Source organism: Colletes latitarsis, chromosome 6 (assembly GCF_051014445.1).
Source record: "Colletes latitarsis isolate SP2378_abdomen chromosome 6, iyColLati1, whole genome shotgun sequence".
NCBI classification, from domain to species: Eukaryota; Metazoa; Arthropoda; class Insecta; order Hymenoptera; family Colletidae; genus Colletes; species Colletes latitarsis.
Genome location: NC_135139.1, coordinates 17537851 through 17560782, shown reverse-complemented (window position 1 = coordinate 17560782; position 22932 = coordinate 17537851). Strand labels below are relative to the sequence as shown.

The 22932-nt window shown below is 42.0% G+C and overlaps 2 protein-coding genes across 2 annotated transcripts in view; one reads left to right on the top strand and one right to left on the bottom strand.

Annotated features, from left to right (window-relative positions):
* Nucleotides 1-22932, bottom strand: part of LOC143342928 (uncharacterized) — a 454297-nt gene that overhangs the window by 57331 nt on the left and 374034 nt on the right. The gene's annotated exons all lie outside the window — the stretch shown is intronic.
* On the top strand, nucleotides 57-22932 carry Scrt (scratch). The gene is made up of 3 exons (XM_076767273.1): nucleotides 57-1223; nucleotides 14167-14833; nucleotides 16310-22932. Exons 1-3 carry the CDS (start codon nucleotides 905-907, stop codon nucleotides 16944-16946), a joined length of 1623 nt encoding a protein of 540 aa, XP_076623388.1. The 5' UTR covers nucleotides 57-904; the 3' UTR covers nucleotides 16947-22932.

Below are 22932 nucleotides of genomic sequence, written 5' to 3'. Positions count from 1 at the left end.
AGCCGCAACGGAGGGACGACGGGGGGTTCGTAGTTCGGACGGGGAGGTCGGTCGGATCGGTGGCGCGCGACGAGGACGGAGGGCAACGTAAGGTAGGGGATAAGCAGCGGAGCGGCAGCGCCACCGACTAAACAGTCGCACCCCGTCGTCGTGATCGTATTCGAGGGCACCCCCTGTCACAGGCGAGAGCCGCGACAGGGAGCGACCGAGAGAGTATTTCGACGGACGGACGGACGGACAGACGAATGGACGGACAGTCAAGTCAATCAGTCGGTCGGTCGGTCCACTCGGTCAGCCAGCCATAAGCCGCGTCGAGAAACAAGAAAGGGAAGAACAACGAGGAGCAACCGCGTCGACCGGAATCGGTAGTAGTCCAACCCCCTACCCCTGTACAGTAGTTCTAGTGGTAGTCGAAGAGATCGCGATATTAGCGCGAGGGGCGAGGCCGGAAAAGTCGAGGAGGTCTCCCCGTGCGAACCAGGCTGGCATGGTGGCGGTGCATCCTACGAAGGAGCTGCCCTCGCCGTGCCGATGACGAGGCTGCAGATCACGCCCCAACGTGAGCAAGGAAGGACGAAGAGGAAGCCGCGGCAGCCACCGTCCACGGGCACCCTGATCGTCAGGGAGGTAAACCGGCTACAGATACGCACGGCGCTGCTGGGTGACGGACGGCGGCGACGGAGACGACGGCGTCGCGACATCGCGGACGACGCCGTCGACGGGCTGGGCGTCGCGGTAGTCGACGTCCTCGAGATCGTCGATCGGTACGGTGGTGCGTTTGGTGCGGTTGGTGAGGGTGTCGGTAGTGGTGTAGCGGCGTTCCGCGACAGGGATACTTCGGGCGATCGGCTCCTAGTGGCCGTATCACCGTACGGTGACCGGGACGAGGGACAACTGCATCAGCATGCCGCGGTGCCTCATGGCAAAGAAATGGAAGGCCTATCCGTGGCCGGATCGCGTCGAGGACCCCCAGGAGGAGACCGATCCCTCGAGCCTCGTGCAGGAGCACGCGACCGAGACCCATGAGATACAGACGTCTGCCTCCTTGGAGAAGAGGCAGCACAGGCACGAGCCGGAAGACGAGGAGATCGACGTCGTCGGGGACACCGACAGCAGACAAGTCGATCATCAGCAGACCTGTTGGGGTCCCCACAGTCCTACCGCTGGTGCCACCGCACCTAGTCCACCGCCTCTCAACGCCTCTGGTGCTCTTTACTATCACGGTGAGTAAGATCCTCGCCTAATCTAGATAGAAAATTCCACGTGGGGGGGAACTAAAATCCATAGCATCTACGACACACCAAGGTCCCTTCTGTTTGCATCTGCCACGCCCTGCTTCGTACAGATACCACTCTAATCCCGCTCGATCGTAAAAGAAAACGTCGAAGGTGGATTTTTACCCCCTCGAGAAATTCGACCTTCGGCCTCCGCCGAGTCTGGCCATGCGTCGAGCCACGGGGGCGACACACCCGCCGATTGGCCGATTGGCTGTGCTATAGAGAAATTGCGGTAGTCGGCCGCGACGATAACACGAGCCCCTGGTGCCCCGTGGGACCGACGTCGAACGGGAATATCGTTTCGGGACAACGCGTGCCTCCTTCTGGCTCCCGTTAATGATTTTCCTCGTTTCGGCGACGGATTACGGCCATGCGTCGCACGCACACACGCCACGCCGACACACCCGCCCGATCGTTGATTTTACTGCGGATCTTTGGGTGGATCGAAGCAAAGGGGAGGAATGATCCCTTCTTTCTATCTCTCCGGCCCATTTAGGTCACGTTCCTTTGAGGAACAAAGCGTTCGTCGGGGTTTTTTTTTTTTTTTTCTTTCGGTCGCTCACTGGGAACCGCTTTCCGCTTACGTTTCGCAATCTCCTCCGTCGAAACGGGGACGCTGAGATTTCGGATTTCGGTGTCGACGGTTCCGTTTCAAACGTTGCGGCTGTTGCATGCGATCGGATCGAAAGTCTCGCCATCTTATTGGCGTCGTTTGACCACTGGGTGCTTTGGAACAGATCCATAGTCGTAGTAGCCGTAGTCGAGAGGGTAGTTTTAAAACTTTGATCTTTTGGGGAAAGATGAAATTTCTGTAAGGTAAGTGTTCCGGAATGTTGTCGTAAAACCTTATGTTTTTCTAGATTGTTTGGAACGATCAAAATTGCAGAATTCCTCTATTATTTTGCAAGGTTATGACTTCCCTAAATTAATTCATTAAACACCTGATGACGAAAATTTTAGACTTGGCCTCCATTTTCATTCAAAAGTTTTCCTTAATAGGAATTAAGTACAGAAGAAAATGAGATTTCGTTGCTAATACAGTTTCAGCACTGTGAACGATGTCACTCTGTAGCTAATGGCCTCAGTTTTTATTCAAATCTGGTACAGAGTATGTTGTCTCTGCTTTAGAATCTCTTGGACACTGTTGCTCGTGATTTTACGTTCGAAGGAACGAGTCCAATCATGCACAGACACACTGGATTTTCCGAGAAACAGGTGATTTTTCGTTAGGGAGGCATACTATCAAATTTAAAAATTTTGAATAAGTAAAATTGAGTTCGTAGAATTTCTAGAAACCCACGAATCGTTCATACGTTGATTAATTAAATAAATATTGATGTCTAAATAGATTTGATTAACACTAGAACTACCAAAACAGTCAAAATAATCCATCAGTAATTTCTAATAAAAATTGCAAAAAATATACTCGACTGGATTTTTGAAAATTTACTGTAATTTTTCTATAAGAGAAAGAATAAACATTTATTTTCATTGCATTATGCATTTCTTCAAATATCTATCGTTTTAATTTCTTTGGTACAAATAAATACACAATTGTCGGTAGTTCCAGGGTAAAAGACGATTATTTTTAAATTGACGGTCGGTTATTTCGAGAGGAATTTGAAAAATCATACATCCAGAAATTCTTTAGTGTCCCATTTGGGTCAAGTTCCTCCGAAAGAACAGCAGCGCTCGTGATACTTTTAGAATCGCTTTAAGCCTGTCATTTGTGGTTCGAAAACAAAGGGAGAAATTTTTTCGACGGCTTGTTTTAAACGATGCCCGCTCCGAGGGACTGGAAAATCAGAATGTTCGCGTTTCGTTGGATATGAAAAACTAAAGTCATCGAATATTGGAAGGCAATAATCACAATTAAATGTATCAACGATAATAATAAAGCAATTTTATTAAATTGAACGAGTCGCTTGCTTCAAGCGAAAGTTGTCAGGTTAACTAGAAACTCTGTAACAATAAACTAGGACAATCGTTAAAATAGGTTAAATAGAGTTGTACGAAGTATCCACTAGTTTGCGGAACAAATTGGACTTTCAATATGCGCTAAAACAAGTTATCTATCCAATAGCAATGGAGGGACGTTCGAAAACACCATTTGTCATAATCTGCAATGTACAAAGCGATTCCTGATGATGATCCGTCTTTTATCAAAATTCATTGTTTCCAATAAGAGAATTTTCATAATGTTTCAAAACGATGTTGCAAATTCCTGAATAACTATATAAAATTTTCTATTACACGTGTCAAGGGTGAAATGCATTCCCATTACCGATGACCCGATAAGATCCAGTCGTTAGCAATGTCGCGATTTGAAAAATAATACGTCTTTTAGTTCCAAAGTGGAACTTCGACGCGAGGATGGCTAGATCTACGTGTTGAATGCGTTCCACAAGTTGATTTATGTCAATGAGCACGGAAGTCGTGTGCCTCGTTCCATGGAAGAGCTCAAAGAAATTGAATATATTTCTTTTCTTTTATTTGCACTCGACAGATACAATTCAATTTCCTTTTCGAGGAAAGAGCTCGGTTCAAAGTGTAACGTTACTAATGTTTCGAATCCGTCGTAATTCTTTTGATATACTTTTGCACAAGACTTTGAAGCTTGAAATAACTGCACAAAGGAAAGAAATTGAATAAGAGAGATTTCTTGAGCCTCCGTAGTCCAAGGTTCGAGTTACGTAACCGCGACATTTCAAGTAATCGTGTCAGGTAGTAAACTGTTGCGAAAATCGTGCGGGAGCTGTTGTTAATTGAATTTCGTTATTGATTATAACGCCTGACAGTCTGGTCTTTAACATGGCGCGAAGTGTTATGTAACACGCGTGTTTCTGCGACAGCGTGGGCGATGCTCGACGGAATTTATGAGAATTAAAGCACTTGTTCGGTAGTTTTTATAATGCCATGCGCATACGAATTAATTACCCTTTTCTGCATCGACATTCCTCCAAGCACTATTGTTGGGAATATTCAAATTTTCATTAATATCCAAATACGATCATTAGCTGTTAACAAACGAAGTTAGATTTAAATGACAGAATTTCAACTACACACTATATTATTTTGTACTTCCTGTTTTAAACTAAATTTAAAGGTCCGTGTGTTGAATTTATTTTACAATAATTGTACTCGTAAATATATGTAAAAAATTAAATTAAGCATATAGAATAATATTATTCATATTGTAAATATACTGAGGAAATATAATATTAAAATAATATGTAAAGTAGATGTTAATTATATCACTTCTCTATCTTTAGTGATTCCTTTTGTGTAGTTTTATTACTACATAAGATTGAATTGAAAATGAAAGGAACAATTTGTTCTCTTTTGAAACAACGTTTTTTTAGAATTTTATTTGTTTTCGTTTTCACACAGAACAGAATTATTTTTCGTGATATACGGGTACGTTTGATTTGAAAAGTCCAGTTTCGACTTGTTTCAGTTTCCTATGCAGTTTTATGCATAGAAATTGTTGCAGGGAGATCAGAATTCAGGTCGAAAATATGTAACAACGATGCGGCATCGATTAAACGGCTTCCCTTTGCTGTAATTCCATCATGAATAACGAATTGCGTTTTCCTCGTGGTCACGTAACGCTTTATGCTCACCGTCTGCACCTCGCGTCAGCTGATCCTCTCGAGTATTTTTATTTCAATATTGCACTTTTAATTAATTAACAGCGCGATAGATCCCCTTTCGCCAAAGGTTCCGTTATTATCTGTTAAATGTTTAACGACACTTTTGTCCAGTGCAAAAAAATACGGCTTTTGAGCGCGCGTTTCCATAAAGTGCTCTTTCGAAACGATAACTCGAAGGTCAACGAGTCATTTCGAATTATCGATATCGTTTACACGGCGATTCTCACTTTCGTGCGACAAAATCGGTACGATGTATCGCGAACGATTTAGAAGAGCTCTCACTTTCCAGCGATAAAATCGATTTTATCCCCGTTTTTAAGTGGCAAAATCAGTACGATAAAACCGAAACGATACACAGAAATTCCGTGTCTTCCGTTGATAAAATCGATACGATGGATCTACAGTAATTTCCATTTACAAGTGATAAAATCGTTACGATGTATCACGTACGATTTACAGCAGTTTCCTCTTTCTGGCGATAAAATCGGTACGTTCAATCGCGAACGATTCGCAGTAATTCCAGTTTTCGAGTGACAAAAGTGGCACGATCTATCGCGAACGATCTCCAGCAATAATGAATCGCGAATGATGTATACTAGTTTCCACACTCGAGTGATGAAATCGGTACGATGCGTCGGGAATGATATATGGCGGAGCCCGCTTTCAAGTGACAGCGTTAACACGAAGGATCGCGAATAATCTACAGTAATTCCCGGTTTTCAAGTAACAATATTCACACGATGTATTGCGAACGATCTACTGTAATCCCCCTTTCTGGTGACAAAGTCGATACGTTCGATCGTGAAATACGTACAACAGCGCCCGCTTTCAAGTGACACAATCAGGACTGTCAGCTTGAAAGCGGGGTGGATTGCGATTATTATCTTCGACGAAGATGACACCCACCAATTGCACTAGTTATATATTGCACAAGACGTGTATTGGACTGTTGGGTGTTGGAACGTTGCATGTATCCCTAACGGGTCTGTTATTCTTTTCGTGTTCGTTTGTAATTATTTTCGTTTTTTTTGCTCGTTTAAACACTTACAAATCTACAAAGAAGAAATGTAAAAATTAAAAAAAATCATGCAACGAAATTTTCAAGAACCGAGGCAAGTTACTCCGAAAAATTTTCACAAAATACTGTGAATATTGCAACCCCCTCGAATCGATGACATCCACCAATTGCACAAGTCATATGTTACATAACACATATAATACATTAGTGGGATGTTGAGTATTCTTGATCGTTGCATGTATCCCTAACGTGTCGAGTATTCTTTTCGAGTTCATGTGTAATTGTTACACAACATATTACGAATCGTTTTCTTTGCTAGTTTAAACACTTACAAATCCACAAAGAAGAAATGTAAAAATTAAAAAAAATCATGCAATGAAATTTTCAAGAACCGAGGCAAGTCACTCCTAAAAATTTTCACAAAATACTGTGAATATTGCAACCCCCTCGAATCGTAGATGACATCCATCAATTGCACAAGTCATATGTTACATAAGATATATAATATATTAGTTGGCTGTTGAGTATTCTTGATCGTTGCATGTATCCCTAACGAGTCGCGTATTCTTTTCAAGTTATCTTTGCTTGTTTAAACACTTACAAATCTGAAAGAATAAATGTAAAATCCGATTTAAAAATCACCCAACCAAATTTTCAGGAACCAAGCCAAGTCACCCCTAAAATTTTTTCCATAAAACCGTGAATATGGCAACCCTTTCGGATCGCAGCGATACTAACTAATCCCGGTACTGACAAACTGTTGTCTCCCAGATACTCGATACCGGGCGTATATCGCCGGCAAACTCGACCAGACTCCGCTGCTCGTATTCGCTGTCGTTCGAAACGATCGGCGAATAACAATGGCAAAGGACCTTACCGTCGCCCTTTGAAAGGCTAGAATCAACAGACTCGTGGGAGCGTGCGGAGCGTTCATTCGACATTATTGATTCTCACCCTCGCCTCTGCCCCTCCCTTTGTCTCTCCGCCGCGCTCCACCCACCCCCCTTCGTCCGCCTCTTTCTCTCTCTCTTTCTCTTGGCCGTTGATGAAATGCACTTCCAGACACGGCCACTCTCCTTTCCACTCTGTGTTGACTCCCTTTTATTTCAGCCAATAATAGATGCGCCGGTTGATCGATCGTCAGCACAGTTTCCTGATTTATTGCTGTCACGCGCCCATCCCCTCCCCCCTTCTTGCATCCCTTTCACTGACACGACAACCGATCCGAGGAAATAGCCCCTCTCGACCCCCGACCGGTTTCCCTTCGAGGAGATATCTGATTGGCAAGACCATCCGATCTGCATGTCCCCCGGAACCGGATGTCCTCGACCATTCTCCCGGTCCCGGAGGGCCCTGACCTCGTCGCGATAAACCGAGCGTGTTCCTTGTTTTTTGGACTTCGACGGGGGGCTTGGCCCCCGAGACGAGGACTCGAGGGATCTGGGCAGATTAATGGCGAGATACGCGCAATTAGTCGCGGACACCCGCGCAAATTAATCGCTCCTGCGGACAGCGATCGCAGCAGTTGGACGGCGCCTGCGTCGCGACGTCGAAAGATTCGGTTACCGGGGCGCTGTTGCTTGCCACGTTGCTCATAACCCGGGGCTAAACTTACCAAATATACGGGGTTACGCAATTAGTGAGGTTTACATGGTTTGGGTCCCCAAACAACTCTGGGGGGTGGAATTTTATTTTTCTTTGCCTACATTATTGTGTCAGGAATGTTTATTCAGTTAATTCAGTTAATTTTATTTCTTTTATGCTTGAAGTATATCCTACTATTCCCTTCTATATTATGTAATATTGATATTATAGGAAAGATTTTGTCTTAAATTCGCAGTACTATGGCAGACATACAGGGTGTTCGGCCACTCCTAGGAAAAATTTTAATAGAGGATTCTAGAGGCAAAAATAAGACGAAAATCAAGAATACTAATTTGTTGATGGAGGCTTCGTTAAAAAGTTATTAACAATTAAATTCAAAAATTTCAAATCGTTGTGGAAAAATTATTTTCGGTTGTGGGGGTCAATTACAATCATTTTTGGTGAATAGACATGCCCTCGAAATCTTGCGCATTTTCGAGAAAAAAATTCAGTACACTCGGAACTTTAAATGTTAATAACTGTTTAACGAAGCCTTCATCAACAAATTGGTATTCTTGATTTTCGTCTTATTTTGGCCTCTGGAATCCCCCATTAAAATTTTTCCCAGGGGTGGCCGAACACCCTGTATAGTTACGAACACTCTTGAGGTTCGTATTTAAGGCACTTTGGCTATTTAATTTAGATAGTGTGCATTTCAGAATTGAAATAAACGAATCGAAATATTTGAAACTCGAAGATTTCAAGAACATTTGCAGTTTCAAATAACCAATATGCTGGATCGATCGGAATGGTAAAGTACTTTGGCCACCCCCAACTTCTAGACTCGACACTAATGTATTTTTAATTACGGAGCAACGTCCAGACTTGTGCATACCAGAAGGAGCACGTTAAAAGAAAAAATTATTCCTCCATTCGAGCATTTGAAAATAGAAATACACTTTGTATCGATAAAAAAATTCTTTCCTTTCGTTATCGACCCACGACTATTTTAATTGATCCAGCCAGAAATTGATATTTGTCGACGAATTTTCAATTTATTCGGAAATGGAAGTTCCGAATTTAGATTTTCGATTGATTTTCTCGTAGATAGCACGTAGCAGATTCAACTCCTTTCATTGTATCACCAGTTCGAAAACAGTTCGTATGAAAAGGTGGAGATTGTGAGTTTGATTGCATATGTTCGATGATCTCAAAAATCACTGACCCGATTTGGACGGGGGCTTTCATTTCTGGCTTCCTTACAATCACTGGGTGTATCATAGTGTGTGTTTCGTCACGCTTTCTCATCAAGGGGCTGAATAGTCAGCGACAATGTTGGAACGCGTCGGAGAAAAACGTCCCTGTTCTACTTGAAACTTCATAGAAATACACACATTGAAATAAAGAACGGTTATAGAAATCAAATAATAAGTTTTCTTCAAGTTTAATCCAATATTCACCATTTCAATTACACATAAATAATCATACTTAGAGATTTGAATAAATGTATAACAGCAATATTGCAGACTTTGTTCCCCTCATTATTTTAATTAATTTAAATTACCTAATTTATAAATATTTCTATTTACTGTACGCCATGTTGGTAGTTTTACAAGACACTTATATATTGAATTATAAAATCATTTTGCAAAGTGGCTACTTGAAGGTAAAGCATGGCATTAAAATAATAGAAGATTGAATAAAAATTCATTAGGAAAAATTAAATTATTTCGAGTAATGCTTCACCAGGTGCATGTCTCTTCTCTGCAAGCGAAGACCATTTAAAGATTGCAAGGTTACCTAGGTTATACACCGATCGATTCCCCATAAAAAAGTTATTAAAGTAGTTAAGTGGAAAGATGATCAGTTCAAAAGATATTTTAATTTCAGTGATTCAGTATTATATTTGGATTTAAACTTTAAAGTTTCTTTTGTTCTATTTCGTTCGTGTGTATTATGCTTCTGTACGATACGATTGTCGTGATGCACGCAAAATCACAATGTAACGATGCTCGTGTTAACAATTCGTGATTGTTGTTGTCTCTAGAAATCCTAAGAATAGACACACCTGTTTCGAATTATACGGAATTATCGATAATCCGCTCTTCAAACTTGCTGCAACCAATCCGCTTAAGACAGTTTACGGTCACGCTATAGCCGAGGCGTTAATTCGCAACTGTGATTTATTAATTGTTGGATCAAATTTGGAATTAAAATTCAGCAAAGTGTATAAATTCGTACGAAATTATAGAAAAATTTTAATATTTATAAAATTGTAAAGGATGTATACAGAATTTCTAAATTTATATGATACTTGTAACTTACTGGAATATGTATAATAAATTTGTAAATGTGTAAACAGCATTTGTAAGTTTGTACGATACTTATAAATTTATACGACATTGTAAACATTTGTATACTTGCTAACGAACTTTAATTCATGAATAATTTTGTATAATAAATTTACGTTATTTTAAATTGCACTGTTTTAAATTTATTCATTCGTATCAAAATTAATGAGCACGTATTGGTAAAACATACTGTTACATGACACACTTTCGACAGTTTCGACAGATAAAAAACCAATATCAGAATACTAATTGGAATCGATAAGTTCAATTTAGTAATTGTTGATTGCGAGCAATCGATTTTCGCAATCAAAGTAGTTAACTATCAATAATAACTGCAAATGACGTTCGCTCAGTTGTAATTGCTGCAAATAATTGATTTCCAAAATTAAAAAATTAGTTGTACGTTATAAATGACAATTGACGGTTTTATTTTTGTCAATTGTCGATTGAACTACATTCTGCTCAACACTGGTGGCGATTCTACGTGTTCGTTCTCTAAAAAAACGAATTATAAAATTCAGACAAATAACTCAAAAATAAAATACAGTCGTTAATTTAAATTTAACAAATTCTACGCATTATTATAGATCGTCGAATACATTTATGTGCGAACTAGTAAAGAGACGTTGATTGGCAGATCGTATGATTCCATCTTAAATCCGGGAGAAGAGTGACCTTTAAATATCAAAAGCGACATCGACCAAAACGAAATCACGCGGACCACAAGTGGATAATCGGAGCGGTGACCTTTTAGAAAAATTGATGATAGTGTAACAAAGAGGCAATGACATTGCCACAATATCGACTCGGTTACAACTGACATTGTTGCGACATGCTATAGATACGTGGCTTTATATGTATAATGTTCATAATACTAGGGCATTCAGCGTCGAATGCATGCATAATCGTACCACATTTGTCAGCTTTAGATAGCTGGAAATATTAATTTGACCTTCGATGATAACCCTGTTAGCGATAATGGGTCGAAAAATTTCGTTCTGGGCACCGAAATCTGTTTTAAACCAAAGTCAATTAAGGGTAATGAAAAGGGAGCTAATTCGAGGCTTTAAAGCAAAGTTAAGAATTATCTTTGTGGCTCTTGATCGACACCTGACCACTAAAGTGGACAAATTGGACGTGCACTACGTCCATTGACGAATGGTCAACAGCTGAAATGGTCAGAGTTATTATCGTTTAAGATTAGAAATAATAGAAACTCATTCTTGGAGAGGATCAAGGCTTGTGAAGAAAAATGTTGCATGTTTAAAACTACCCCTACGATAAAAAATAATTTGATAGTAACCCAGATCTAACCACACCTTTTAATAAATGATCAACAGTTGAAATGATCAGAGTTATGCTTATTGTTTAAGATTAGAAATAATAGAAACTCATTTTTGGAAAGGATTATAGCTTGTGAAGAAAAAGGATTACAGTATGACATTCGAAAGCGATTTTGTGACAAAATGGATGTTTAAAACTACCTCTAGGATAAAGTATAGTTTCCTAGGTTTCTTTAATACCTTTATTTTACTCTTTTATTTCTGGAATAACACAAATAATCGTTTATATTGAATTTATATTCATTCCCAAGTAAGATAGTTCGTCCCTGGAGCGATTATATATACATAGAAATTTGCTTCTCGTTACGTAAGACTGGCACACATGGAAATGAAACAGAGCCAAGGAAGGAAACGATAAAAATTAAGAGTAAGCTCGACGAGGTTATTAAAATAGACAATTTTTTCAATACATGCGCCTTTTCGTGACAATTTCACCCCCAAATACGGGGGATATTCGAGGCTCTATTGTGTTCCAATTCGAGTAACGCCATCTGAATGCTGACGTCGATGTCGTAGCGATCATATTCGTTTGGACAACGGAGATTTCATCGTTCCTTCCCGGCACGTTTTATCGATCGTGGCTCCTGTTTTCTCGGTTGGGGGCACAGAAACAACAAGAATTTCCACCCTGTCGTCGTTGTTTCGCGGAGACGCGCTCGTGGAAAGAGCACAGCTGACGGAGGAGGGTGGAAGTGGCGCGGTCGGCAATTCCTGCGCCCTCGTGTTCGGTCCCGGTTCGCAACAATGCGAATGTCGCGTTACATTGTCGCAGCAACCGTATCGATCGCATCCGGTGGAAGGCAACGTGGCATCGAAGGCTAACTGTCGCGTGCCCTGTCGCGTGGACAGCAGCAATAAAAAAAAAGAAAGAAAAAACGAGGGGTTGTTCGGGTTAACTCATTCGCATCGCATAGAAAAAATGAAAAATATCGCCAAATTCCTTTTCCTTCTCAAATTCAACCCTTCAACGGATAGTTTGTAAACCGCAGAGAAACGTAGGAAAATTAGGGGTAGTTTCTGTTGGCCTTCGGCCTCTTCTACAACTGGTTGGTGGCTCGAAAAAATCGAATAGTAAAAATTGCCTTTTATAGCCCAGAATCGAGGTGAAATTTTATTCGAATAGTAGGGAACACATGAAACCGGCAGTCGTTTATTCGATCGAACGGAGAAATTGAAGTTTCGGAAATTGAATTGCGAAACACAATAGAACGTTGATTATCCGAATCAATAGAGGGACAATTCTCTTCTGATACTCGGTCTGGGGGTAAAAAACCAAAGTTGCAATTATAGACGGAATAAAGTGAAAAGTAAAATAGGCAGACAAATTTTACAGGGAATGCAATTTATGAGAGAATTCCGTAAACGGAAAAGATTTTTATATAAATAGAAGTATTCGATAACGGTCGAGGGAATAATAAAAATTCGTCCGTGCGTGGCGAGAAGGTTGACCACGAAATCGAGGGACGGAAATGGTTGTCGAAGGTGTGCAACAGATACCCGGGCGCGATATTATACAGAAACCTTTTTGCCCTCTCGGTTTTTCTCTCCGTTGTTTTCTCGTTAACAGTCGCACATGGCGGGACCAGCTGGCGTCGTTCGCCGTCACCAGGAAATGAAACGGCGGCACCGGGTTCCGTGTGATTCACGAATTCAAATATTCATGGCGAGGCCAGGGTGCAAGGGAACTGGCAGCACAGGGCAGGGGAGGGAAGAAATGTTATGTTATTGGTGTCCTTTAATTTTCGTCGTCTCGGCGTTCCGTTTCGCTCGAGAGAATCCTCGGGGATAATTAAGGGCCGTCGTACCGCGACTCAGCTGGCCATTGTTTCCGTCGATTGTTCAGAATGCGACACAGCGAATCGTAGAACCACGCGAAATTAATTTCCCAACGTTTTCAACGATTTAGCGCTCGACGACCAAGTTCCCGGTAGTTTCCCTTGAAAACAGGCTCCCACAGAAATTTCTAACATAGTTCTGTACTTAAATAATGCATCTCAACTTTCTTATTCGAACGATCAACAAAATTATTTTACCGCATTCTTTTAAGTAAATATATATTCGATGGTTTTATTCACTGGTGACATAGATATTTAAATTTGAATGGAGGATTATATAAGAAATTTTTCAAATCAAAATCTCATCAGTTAATCTCGTTCGAGATCATATTTCTGACGATGGCAATGATTTTAGACCAGTTCTACGCAAATGTATGCACTTAGATTTGAACAAAACAGTTGAATTTTATTTTCAATCTTCATTTTTGAAACGTGTTTACTTCCACTTTTATTTTAATTAAAACTTGACATAATTATAGTTAAATACTATATATGTTAAAAATTTATACATTTTCCTACATTTTTACATTGGGATAAACATCAAAGTTAAACTTGAAAAGCAAGATTCTACACGATCGATCGATTTGTTACGAAATTGTTAATTCAAGAATCGTCTTGACAAAACTGTACAGGTGCAACGTCGTGCACAAGCTACGTGTGACGTACAATAACATGTAAGACTTCATCTAAAAGCTCATTCAATTGATTACTTGAGAAATTGACGTAGGACTGAGCAGTTAACCTTCCAGTTACAGAACTATTTTACAGTACTTACTACTGTCTTTTGTATTACAAATTTAAGGATTTCTAAAATATATTTTTGCATTTCAAAATAATAAAAGAAAAAAAGTAATTCGTTGGGGGATTCGAACCCACCGCCAAAAGCTTCGTAGCTAATCGCTCTACCGACTCAACTACATCATGTTTTGCAAAATAAATGTAAATAATTCATTTACTCGATGCATACCAAACCTCAAATCAAAATATCTCGAAAATGAAGGCCCATTGCGAAGAACCAAATATTCAGTCATCCACTCCATTATTTCCGATATAAAAAATTTCTAAAAATTCCATGCATCATCTTTCCGTAAATTCTTCTGTCCAGGCTACACGCACGAGTCATGGATCAACCACGAGGAGCCGCCAAAGTACGCGACGCTTCGTTCGGCGGCGGAGCTGGCCCGCCCTGTGGTTCCGTCGCCGCCCCCGCCAGCGGCGCCCCAGGAGTTGCCAGCGGTGGTGACCGGGTCCAGTCTGCAGCAGCCGCACACAGCCCCGACGACGACCCCCTCGTCGTCCGCGTCGCTGACCTTGCCGCCCAGGAAGAGCCTGTCGATGTGCTTCACCAGCACCGGGACAGCGCTGTCGCTGCCGCCGAAGAAGAAGGACATCTATCGGCCTTATAGTCTTCAGCCGACGTCGGAGATCCGCACGTCGGCGGAGGAGGACCTGTCGGCGGCACAGGCGATCCTCGACCTGAGCGCGTCCCCTGCTGCGCCCACGCACTCGGTCTTCATCCACACGTTGTCGCCGCCGCCGCCGCCGCCACCGCCGCCCCCGCAGCAAACAGCGCCTGGGGTCGCGACGACCGGTCAGTTGCAGCCGACCCAGCTGCAATCGGTGCCCACTGCTCAACCCATACCGGTCTCGGTGCTAGTCCCGGTTCCCAGCTCGCAGAGCAGCCAGTTGCGACAACAGGAACAGACGCAGCAGCCTCAGTCGCCGGCCACCGCCGAGGCGAACGCGAACAACTGCGCCAGCGGCAGGGATGGGTGAGTATCGATGAGAGCAAACGCGTCGAAATCGCTGGTCGATTCGACGATAAATGCGATTGCTGGTTCCCGGTGGGCCCTCGCTTGCACACCGATCGCGACGAAGGGGGAGAGATGTATCGAAAGGTGCGTGTCCGGCCGATGGATGGATGGCTATGCTGTTCGATGTCGCAGTCCTGCTTTTGTGCACGATCGCTTGTTGGGTGTCGCGTTTGGCATTGGTCGGAGGGTATTGATCGATTGATGCATCCGTACGGTACGTTTGACACGTCTCGATAGATGTTTCGTTTACTTTGTTATTTTGGTGTGCGTGTTTGCATGACCACGATATCGTCGAAAATGATTATCAAGACGGAGATGGGAAAGGGTAGAGTTGAATTAGGTCGTCGAATGTGGCCCAATTTGACTCACGATGGATCCATCGATAGAATATCGGAAAATCCTAGATGTGAGAAATTTCGTATTGAAGCTGAAGTGTATTGCAGCGAAGGTAATGCATGATGCCTAACTCAAGACTCAGGAGGCTTCGTTTTCGCAATATATCTTCTGAGGATTTTTATTAATAGTGCAATTCTTTATATTTTTCGATTCTTAACACATATATACACTATTTTATAATAATACTTATCTGCATGAATTTAATAAAAAGTCATGTATCTGATGTCCTTAATCTTCATCGCTGTCTTCGTTAATTACAGGTGCTGCTTGCCCTTCATTAAATATTTCACTTAATATTCCTGCGGGTCTTATAATTGTCGACAAGTATCGAGCATGTGGCAAATAATAAATTATAGTAAATTGTACCCTGTTACAATAAAAATATTTGTTATAATAAAAATAAGATGAAAATCTAGAATACCAATTTGTTGAGCGAGGGGTGGCCATGGTAACAATTCAATATCATTTTCTCGAAGAAAATTCATTGTAACCCTTGACGTGTGCTTCGAATGACTGATAAGTATTGCTACAAAAAAGTGTACGTATGTATTAAGTATCGAAAAATGTAAAGAATTGTACTATTAATAGGAATCCTCAGAAAGAGATACTGCTAAAATAAAGCCTCCTGAGTCTTGGGTTGGGCGTCATGCATCACCTTTGCTGCTTCAGCTTCAATACGAAATTTTTCAGACCCAAGATTTTCAGTGAAAAAATTGGAAAAAATTCTTCGTACTCGATTAAATACGGTAAATAGACACAATTTCGATTTCCCCTGTATGTACCTGCCCTTGTGAACAAGATAGTCGAAATGTGGCGCAGAATATTTGATTCTAATGCTCCATCGATAGATCCATCGCGAGTCAAAGGTCACATTTGACCCCCTGTTATTACTATACCCTTCATCCCCCCACACGTCCCCGAGACAAAAAATCGAACCACCTTGAACGACTTCTCTCCCCTCTCCCGCTACGCGTCCGATTGCCCAAGAAAGCTGCTCGCCCACGATATTCCAAAAGCACCAAAATTTCTCCCTGACAGCGGCAACGGCAGCACGAAGACGGTCGCGTACACGTACGAGGCGTTCTTCGTCTCGGACGGTCGTTCGAAGCGTCGCGGCGGCAGCACGAACGGCGCCGCGGTGCCCGAGAAGGAAGCCACGCAGCCGGACAGGCCAAAGTTCGCGTGCACCGAGTGCGGGAAACAGTACGCGACCTCGTCGAACCTGTCGCGGCACAAACAGACCCATCGTAGCCTGGACTCGCAGTCGGCGAAGAAGTGCATCCACTGCGGGAAGGCGTACGTCAGCATGCCAGCTCTGGCGATGCACGTGCTCACCCACAAGCTGGCCCACAGCTGCGGCGTCTGCGGCAAGATGTTCTCGCGACCTTGGCTGTTGCAAGGTCACCTGCGAAGTCACACCGGCGAGAAACCGTACGGTTGCGCGCACTGCGGCAAAGCGTTCGCCGATCGGTCGAATCTGCGCGCCCACATGCAAACGCACTCAGCCGACAAGAACTACGAGTGCTCGCGATGCCACAAGACCTTCGCGCTCAAGTCCTACCTGAACAAGCACCTGGAGTCCGCCTGCCTGCGCGACGACGAGATGCCGCAGCAGCAGCCAGGCGCCATCAGCAACGCGACGCAGCACCAGCAGACCAGCAACCGTGATTTGTAGCAGCGCTTCGACGACGCGAAGACGACGACCAGGCGCCTCGACGCCCTCGCGGACGCGGTTAGGGAGAGCTAGCGGTCGTTCCCGGCGATGCCCGGCTAACTTGGGACGGGACGGGACGATGGCGATGAGAGAAAGAGAGAGAAAGAAAATAAAAAGGTTTGCCGTAGGTTTTAAGTAGAAAAGTGCCAGTAGAGAATGGAGTAGTAGAGTGGTGTTTAACAAGTAAACAAAAAAAAATAAAAATTTGGTAGGATGAGGAAACATGACAGGTGGTGACAGGAGGAGGAGGTATCGGTTTCTTAAATAATGTCTAACATTAATAAAAACGTCCAGTAATGTTTAAGTCTTACGAAAGATTAAAAAAAAAAAAAAACGAGAACGAGAGTGTAACGAGAACGGAAAGAAAAAAAAAAAAAAGAACACGTCGAACCGGTGACGTCCACACTGCAGTCTAGTCACTCTAGTCGATTATACCTATTACATTATGATATTATATTATTATATTATATATATTATATTATTATTATATATATATAGTATATTTACTAGCGCGTACGGTTCTAGTCGCGAGCTCGTTACGGAGACACTATTTATTAATACTTAGCTGCCTAAACGATGAAAATAAGAAAATACTAAAACTCTCCATGGATGATGAGCGAACAAAATGGGGGGGATTCGAGGTACAATAAACGACGCTGAACGCTCGACGTTTAGGGACGAGCCAACCGAGATTTCCGGGCCGGTTTTCGATTCTATCCCCCTTTGACTAAGGCGTCGCGACACGCGACGACGCCGATCGCCGGTACGGTCTCGCCGGAAATCGAATCCTGTCCAGAGATCGATCGTCCCGATCGTTGGAACGCACAGTCGTGGATCGACGATTTCGTCCTCTTCCCAACGCCTTCGTACGGCCGTCTCCCGAACGAGACAACGACCCTCTTGCATGTTCCTCTTCGATGGATCCCTGTCGAATTATACTCGAACTAGGGATCGATTCACGGACGATCGACGTCCTCGATCGGAGTCGTCGGTGCACGTCTGCGCGTTCCGTTCGACGACGACGAAACGCTGCATGCAACCGGCTCGTGTAACGCCTGACTTCTGTTCGTTTGGCTTCGCAATTCATCCCTCGACTATAAAATGGCGGGCAAACGAAAGTTCTGAGGGCGCGTAAACCGAGACGGGATCGGCAAATTTGCAGCTCGAGAATAGCATGATAATTCATTCTGGATTCGAGCAACAGGATCATTTTATTTTGTCGCTTGAAAGCGGGGATTTGGCCTCGAACGAGCTCCGATTCGTCGGATCTGGAAATGCTCAAAACCTGTAAACTGGAGGATTCGTTGGAAATTAGTACAAACTCGTAGAATCAGAAGAAATTATACGCGTTTAAGCTCACATCGTCCCTGTAAATTTGAACTTTCCTTTGCCCATCGCTGGCTATTGCGAGTAGTTCAACGCGTTCGGTGTCGCGGGATATTTGATCTTGTGAACGGGACGGAAGATTATAAAATAATATTTAACCCTCTACGATCTCGTATCTACACATTCAAAGTCTGATATTTATCGTTTTGCCAATATTCATCATTATGGCTTTCAAGCAATATTTATAACAGCTATTAATTCGAATTTCTCACATCAATATTCCATTACAAATAATTACGAATCTTATATAATTTTGTCGAAGAGCCAAATTCGGGGTTACGGAGGGTTAACTGTATCTCCTTCCCGTTTTGTGGATCCGGTAATTTTGTAAATAGAAAATATTTATTCGAGCAAATATTATGGGTCGTCGTCGACCCACGCGACACGTGGACATTGGTCGATCTGCTTCGAGATCATCGTGCTTGCAAATTATCTTTCGTTGTTTCTCCCGTTACGGCGTTACACGAACTGGAATACGAAGGCTCCGGCGCGAAACGGAGGAATTCGAGACGCGTACACGTACACTTCACACGCAAACATACACCGACACGTAGGATAAACAGTCATACATACGGACACGCGCGCGTACACGCATATTTAGAGCAGATTCGAGTAATACAATAGATACGTAACATTGTTATACACATATTTTATAGAAGCAATATAACGAGTAAGGGAATAATAAAAAAAAAAAGTAATAATGACGACACGTATGGTCAAAAGCAATGTTTCGACACAACGAATTATATAATTATACATATAGAGGCGAACATCGAAGTTTAACGTGATGGATAACGATGATTTGCTTCGGCACCGAACTTTTTTAATCGTTGCGCCACGCTCTTCCAATCGACTTCCATGATCCATGCTTGGAAATGCCCCGAAACGATTCGCGTTTCGTTGTCTCTTTTAAAACGAATCTTTAGAGTTAGCATTTTGCTTCGTTTCGTCGATTTCTGATCAGTTTTAGACGAGAATAGAATTAATTTTTAGCTACAAGTATCTCACAATCGTAGCTTGACCAAGTTTTCTTGCTAATCGAGCGTTTGCAACACGATTACTCTCGTTTGCCTAATCTTTGGATGATTGTACAACGAATTTTCGAAAATACTTTTCAAATGTGATCGTTGGTGCTCCGTAGGAAAATTTCAGTATAGAAACGTATCGAGGCAACATTTAATCGCGTTATCGTATTACTCTTTTGAAATATATTTTTTCTAACAAAGCTTTGTAACCAAAGTAGAACGCGCCGCGTTTTCGGGGGCGTGAAACATTTTTTGATAAAACCAAAGACAACGAAATCGCGCTTAACAATTAAATCTTCACGATTGCGCGATAACATTAGTACAAAATTTACCGTACCGGTACGGTTCGAGACAACGACGTGTCGGTAGAGCCTACGATTCTGTAAGTGCATTAGAATACATATGCCAGAGTGTAGCTGTAGGATTCGTCGCAAAAAACACGTGGATACGTAGCGCCTCTTATTTCAGGTGACACGGATTCATAGAAGCAGAGGCATTTAGATGCACCTCTTATTTCACGTGCATTTAACCTTTTCAGACATGAATTTCTTTTTCTTTGAGCACAAAAAACCATTCCACGTTTGCTTCAAGTTATTTGAAGGCTCATAAATATAACTGAATATTGAATAAATATGAATTTATTCCATTAGTTGTGGTCTGAACTATTTAATCTAATAATAAGATACTATTGGCTGCATATATGCCTAAACAATAAAATTTTAGCGATTGTTTTTACATGGACGCTTGAAATAATTGGCTCTACCTGTCCAATGAACTAAAATTCTGCTAAAAAATCCGACCACTTCGGTTCGATCAGTTTCCAGAAACAACGATTACATCGTTAAATTGTTCGTACACGCGTTGGAGGTTTATCGGTAGTTTCGACTGTGTTTGTCGCGAAAAAGACGATAATCTTCCATAGGCACAGTTTAGAAAATATAGAGATTGGCAATGGATCGCGATCGTGGAGGGGAACAAAGAAGAGCGTGGATCGGTCGTCGATTCGCTGAGAGCCGCGCGCGACGATTCAACGAGTCCTTTTGTATTAATATTGCCGATAAATAATTACCGCGTTGCATGTACAGAGTAGCCGACCTCACCGCCAAAGTAAAAGACATATATAAAGAAAAGGGGAGAAGAAAAAAAAAACAAGAAAACGAGAAAAAAATAACGAAAACGCGGAAACCGAACGACGAACCGCGAGAATTTTCGCGCAGCGCCGCGATCGGTCGAGCGAGAGCCTCGCGCGCAGATTTTCTGCGCAGGACGCTGCGCGATAAATCGCGGCGAGCAAACCGATCCCAACGGCTCCAACCGGTCCTGCCATTGGTCGACGTTTGTTCCACGAGTATTTCTTCGCGCTGCGCGCGTGCAGCGCGCGAACGTAGAGCAATAAAACCTTAAGCAATATTAATTAATTAATTGATTAACGAGTAAATTAGTCAGTCGGTTCGGGTAGAAAGGGAGAAAGCGAAGAGGGAAAGAATAATAGACGTTTAAAGGGGGAATTCAACAAAAAAATAATATGAAAAAAATAACGACGCGAAGAGACGACCGTAAATGTTAATTTAGTAAACGGCCAAACTACGATCAGGAATCGAGCGAGGACGGTATGATCGAGAGCACGGATGCTTTTCGTCCGCGCGACGTCGATCTATACCGCCGACCTACCTTTTCCAAGTTCGCTTCGTTTCGAAAAATACCTCGCCGACCGCTCTGTCCTCGTGTTTCTTTTTTAGGTATGGATTAATTGTTCTTAAATTTACGGACCGTATAGTATTTATTTATTTATTTTTTTCTTATTTGCGAACTGTTGTCAGTATTATTATTATTATTAATAATGGTTGCAGCATCGTCGTATTTATTACTGTCGTCGGTATTTATTATATTTATTATTATTAACATTGTGTACTTTATTTATCCTTACGTCTAATTCACCTTATCTCGCTGTTTTGTTGTCGCTTATTATTATTGACGCCGTTTACATTCTGTTATTATTATTGCTATTATTATCAGTGGTTATTATTGTGCTGATACAACGACCCGGTACAACGATCGGTATCGCGTTGCGTCGCGAAACGCAACGAAGAATATTACGAAAACATGTGCAATTTCCGTTTTCCGTGATCGCGGGCGAATACAAATGGAACCGCCGCATCCCGTGTGCGATAAGGCTGCTTTATTATACTAGTCTCGCGTGTACAGTCGATATAATTGAACTTCCGGAAATACTCGTATCGTACACCTACTAATACATTCTTATACACACGCAAACGTATTGGTACGCATAGATTGTAATTCGCGGTTCGAGAAAGACGGAGAGAGGAGAAGCCGGGCTTTAAACGCGCTCGAACCCCTGTCTGGAAATTTCATTTCACGACTCGATTTTCTGCAGCCACGTCTACGGATATATTCAATCGATCCGATTGTATTTTTGTATCAATTCACTCGTCGGAGTGAAATACGATAGAATAATTATTAACAGAAAGCTACATTTGTCTCTAATTTTATTCATTTTCTTGTAATAAGCTTAAATACGAAATTGCAAAGTTGCAGGATTCAACGAAAAACGTGGAAGCGATTACTGATACTATTATATTTAACAAATTTTTAACACGTTGACTGCTGTATGAATCTCTTAGTCCGACTTTCATTCAATCAAGAATTTGTATAATAACTAAATTAAATATATTAATGAAAAAAGAATTAAAATTTTGATAACAGAATAAAGTTACTTTCGAAATTAAATAAAATTCAAATGGAAATTATTTAATAATTAGAGGTCAAAATGCACTTAGAAAACAGTATAAATTATAATAGACGGTGTATTGATCGAATAGAAAATGCGGCGCCCTTTAAAATGAAATTTGTTTCTAAGTCGGTGGCTGGTTTATTTAAAAATGAACATGGAAGCCTGCGTTAATTATAATAGTTGTTACGTTCATCAGATAGAGGATGAAATGCCCTTTAAAATGAGCGTTTGAGAGAGTCGATAGCTTTATTAGTTCCGGAGATATAGCGATTTTAGTTTCAAGTCGATGCGGTGGCTAGTTTCGAAGATATAAGGGTCCAAAGTTTGTTTACGTTTTTGTTGCGCTCGCGCGAGTTCATTCATCCCCCGCGCGCGTAGATAGCAGACAGTGCGTAGTAAATTCTTGGAAATACTACGTCTTCCTGGTCACGTGACTGTCTCGACTCACGCGCGACAAGGAAGCACGACGCGACGCGTCAGACGGAGACAGAGATAGTCAAATTAAGAAAAATACCCTTTTACATAAATTACGATATCTCGAAAACGGAAAGTCCGATCGACAAAAACCAAAAACCACTTTAAAGAGGAAGCTTTACCGCCGCTAACAATGGCTCAATAATAAAGAAAATGCTAATAATTTCGAAACTGTACGTAATTAAAGTTTTAGTATTTTTAATACGTGTTCAGAGCCTTTCCTAAGGCGGAGAGCGGAATTTAAAAAATTACCTTTTACATAAATTGCGATATCTCGAAAACGGAAAGTCGGATCGACAAAAACCAAAAA

What these genes read in the sequence shown, in the direction of transcription:
- Scrt (XM_076767273.1), top strand. Translation starts at nt 905, where the DNA reads ATGCCGCGGTGCCTCATGGCAAAGAAATGGAAGGCCTATCCGTGGCCG. An exon ending in TGGTGCTCTTTACTATCACG is followed by an intron (nt 1,224 to 14,166) that starts GTGAGTAAGATC and finishes TCTTCTGTCCAG; the next exon opens with GCTACACGCACGAGTCATGG. An exon ending in TGCGCCAGCGGCAGGGATGG is followed by an intron (nt 14,834 to 16,309) that starts GTGAGTATCGAT and finishes TCTCCCTGACAG; the next exon opens with CGGCAACGGCAGCACGAAGA.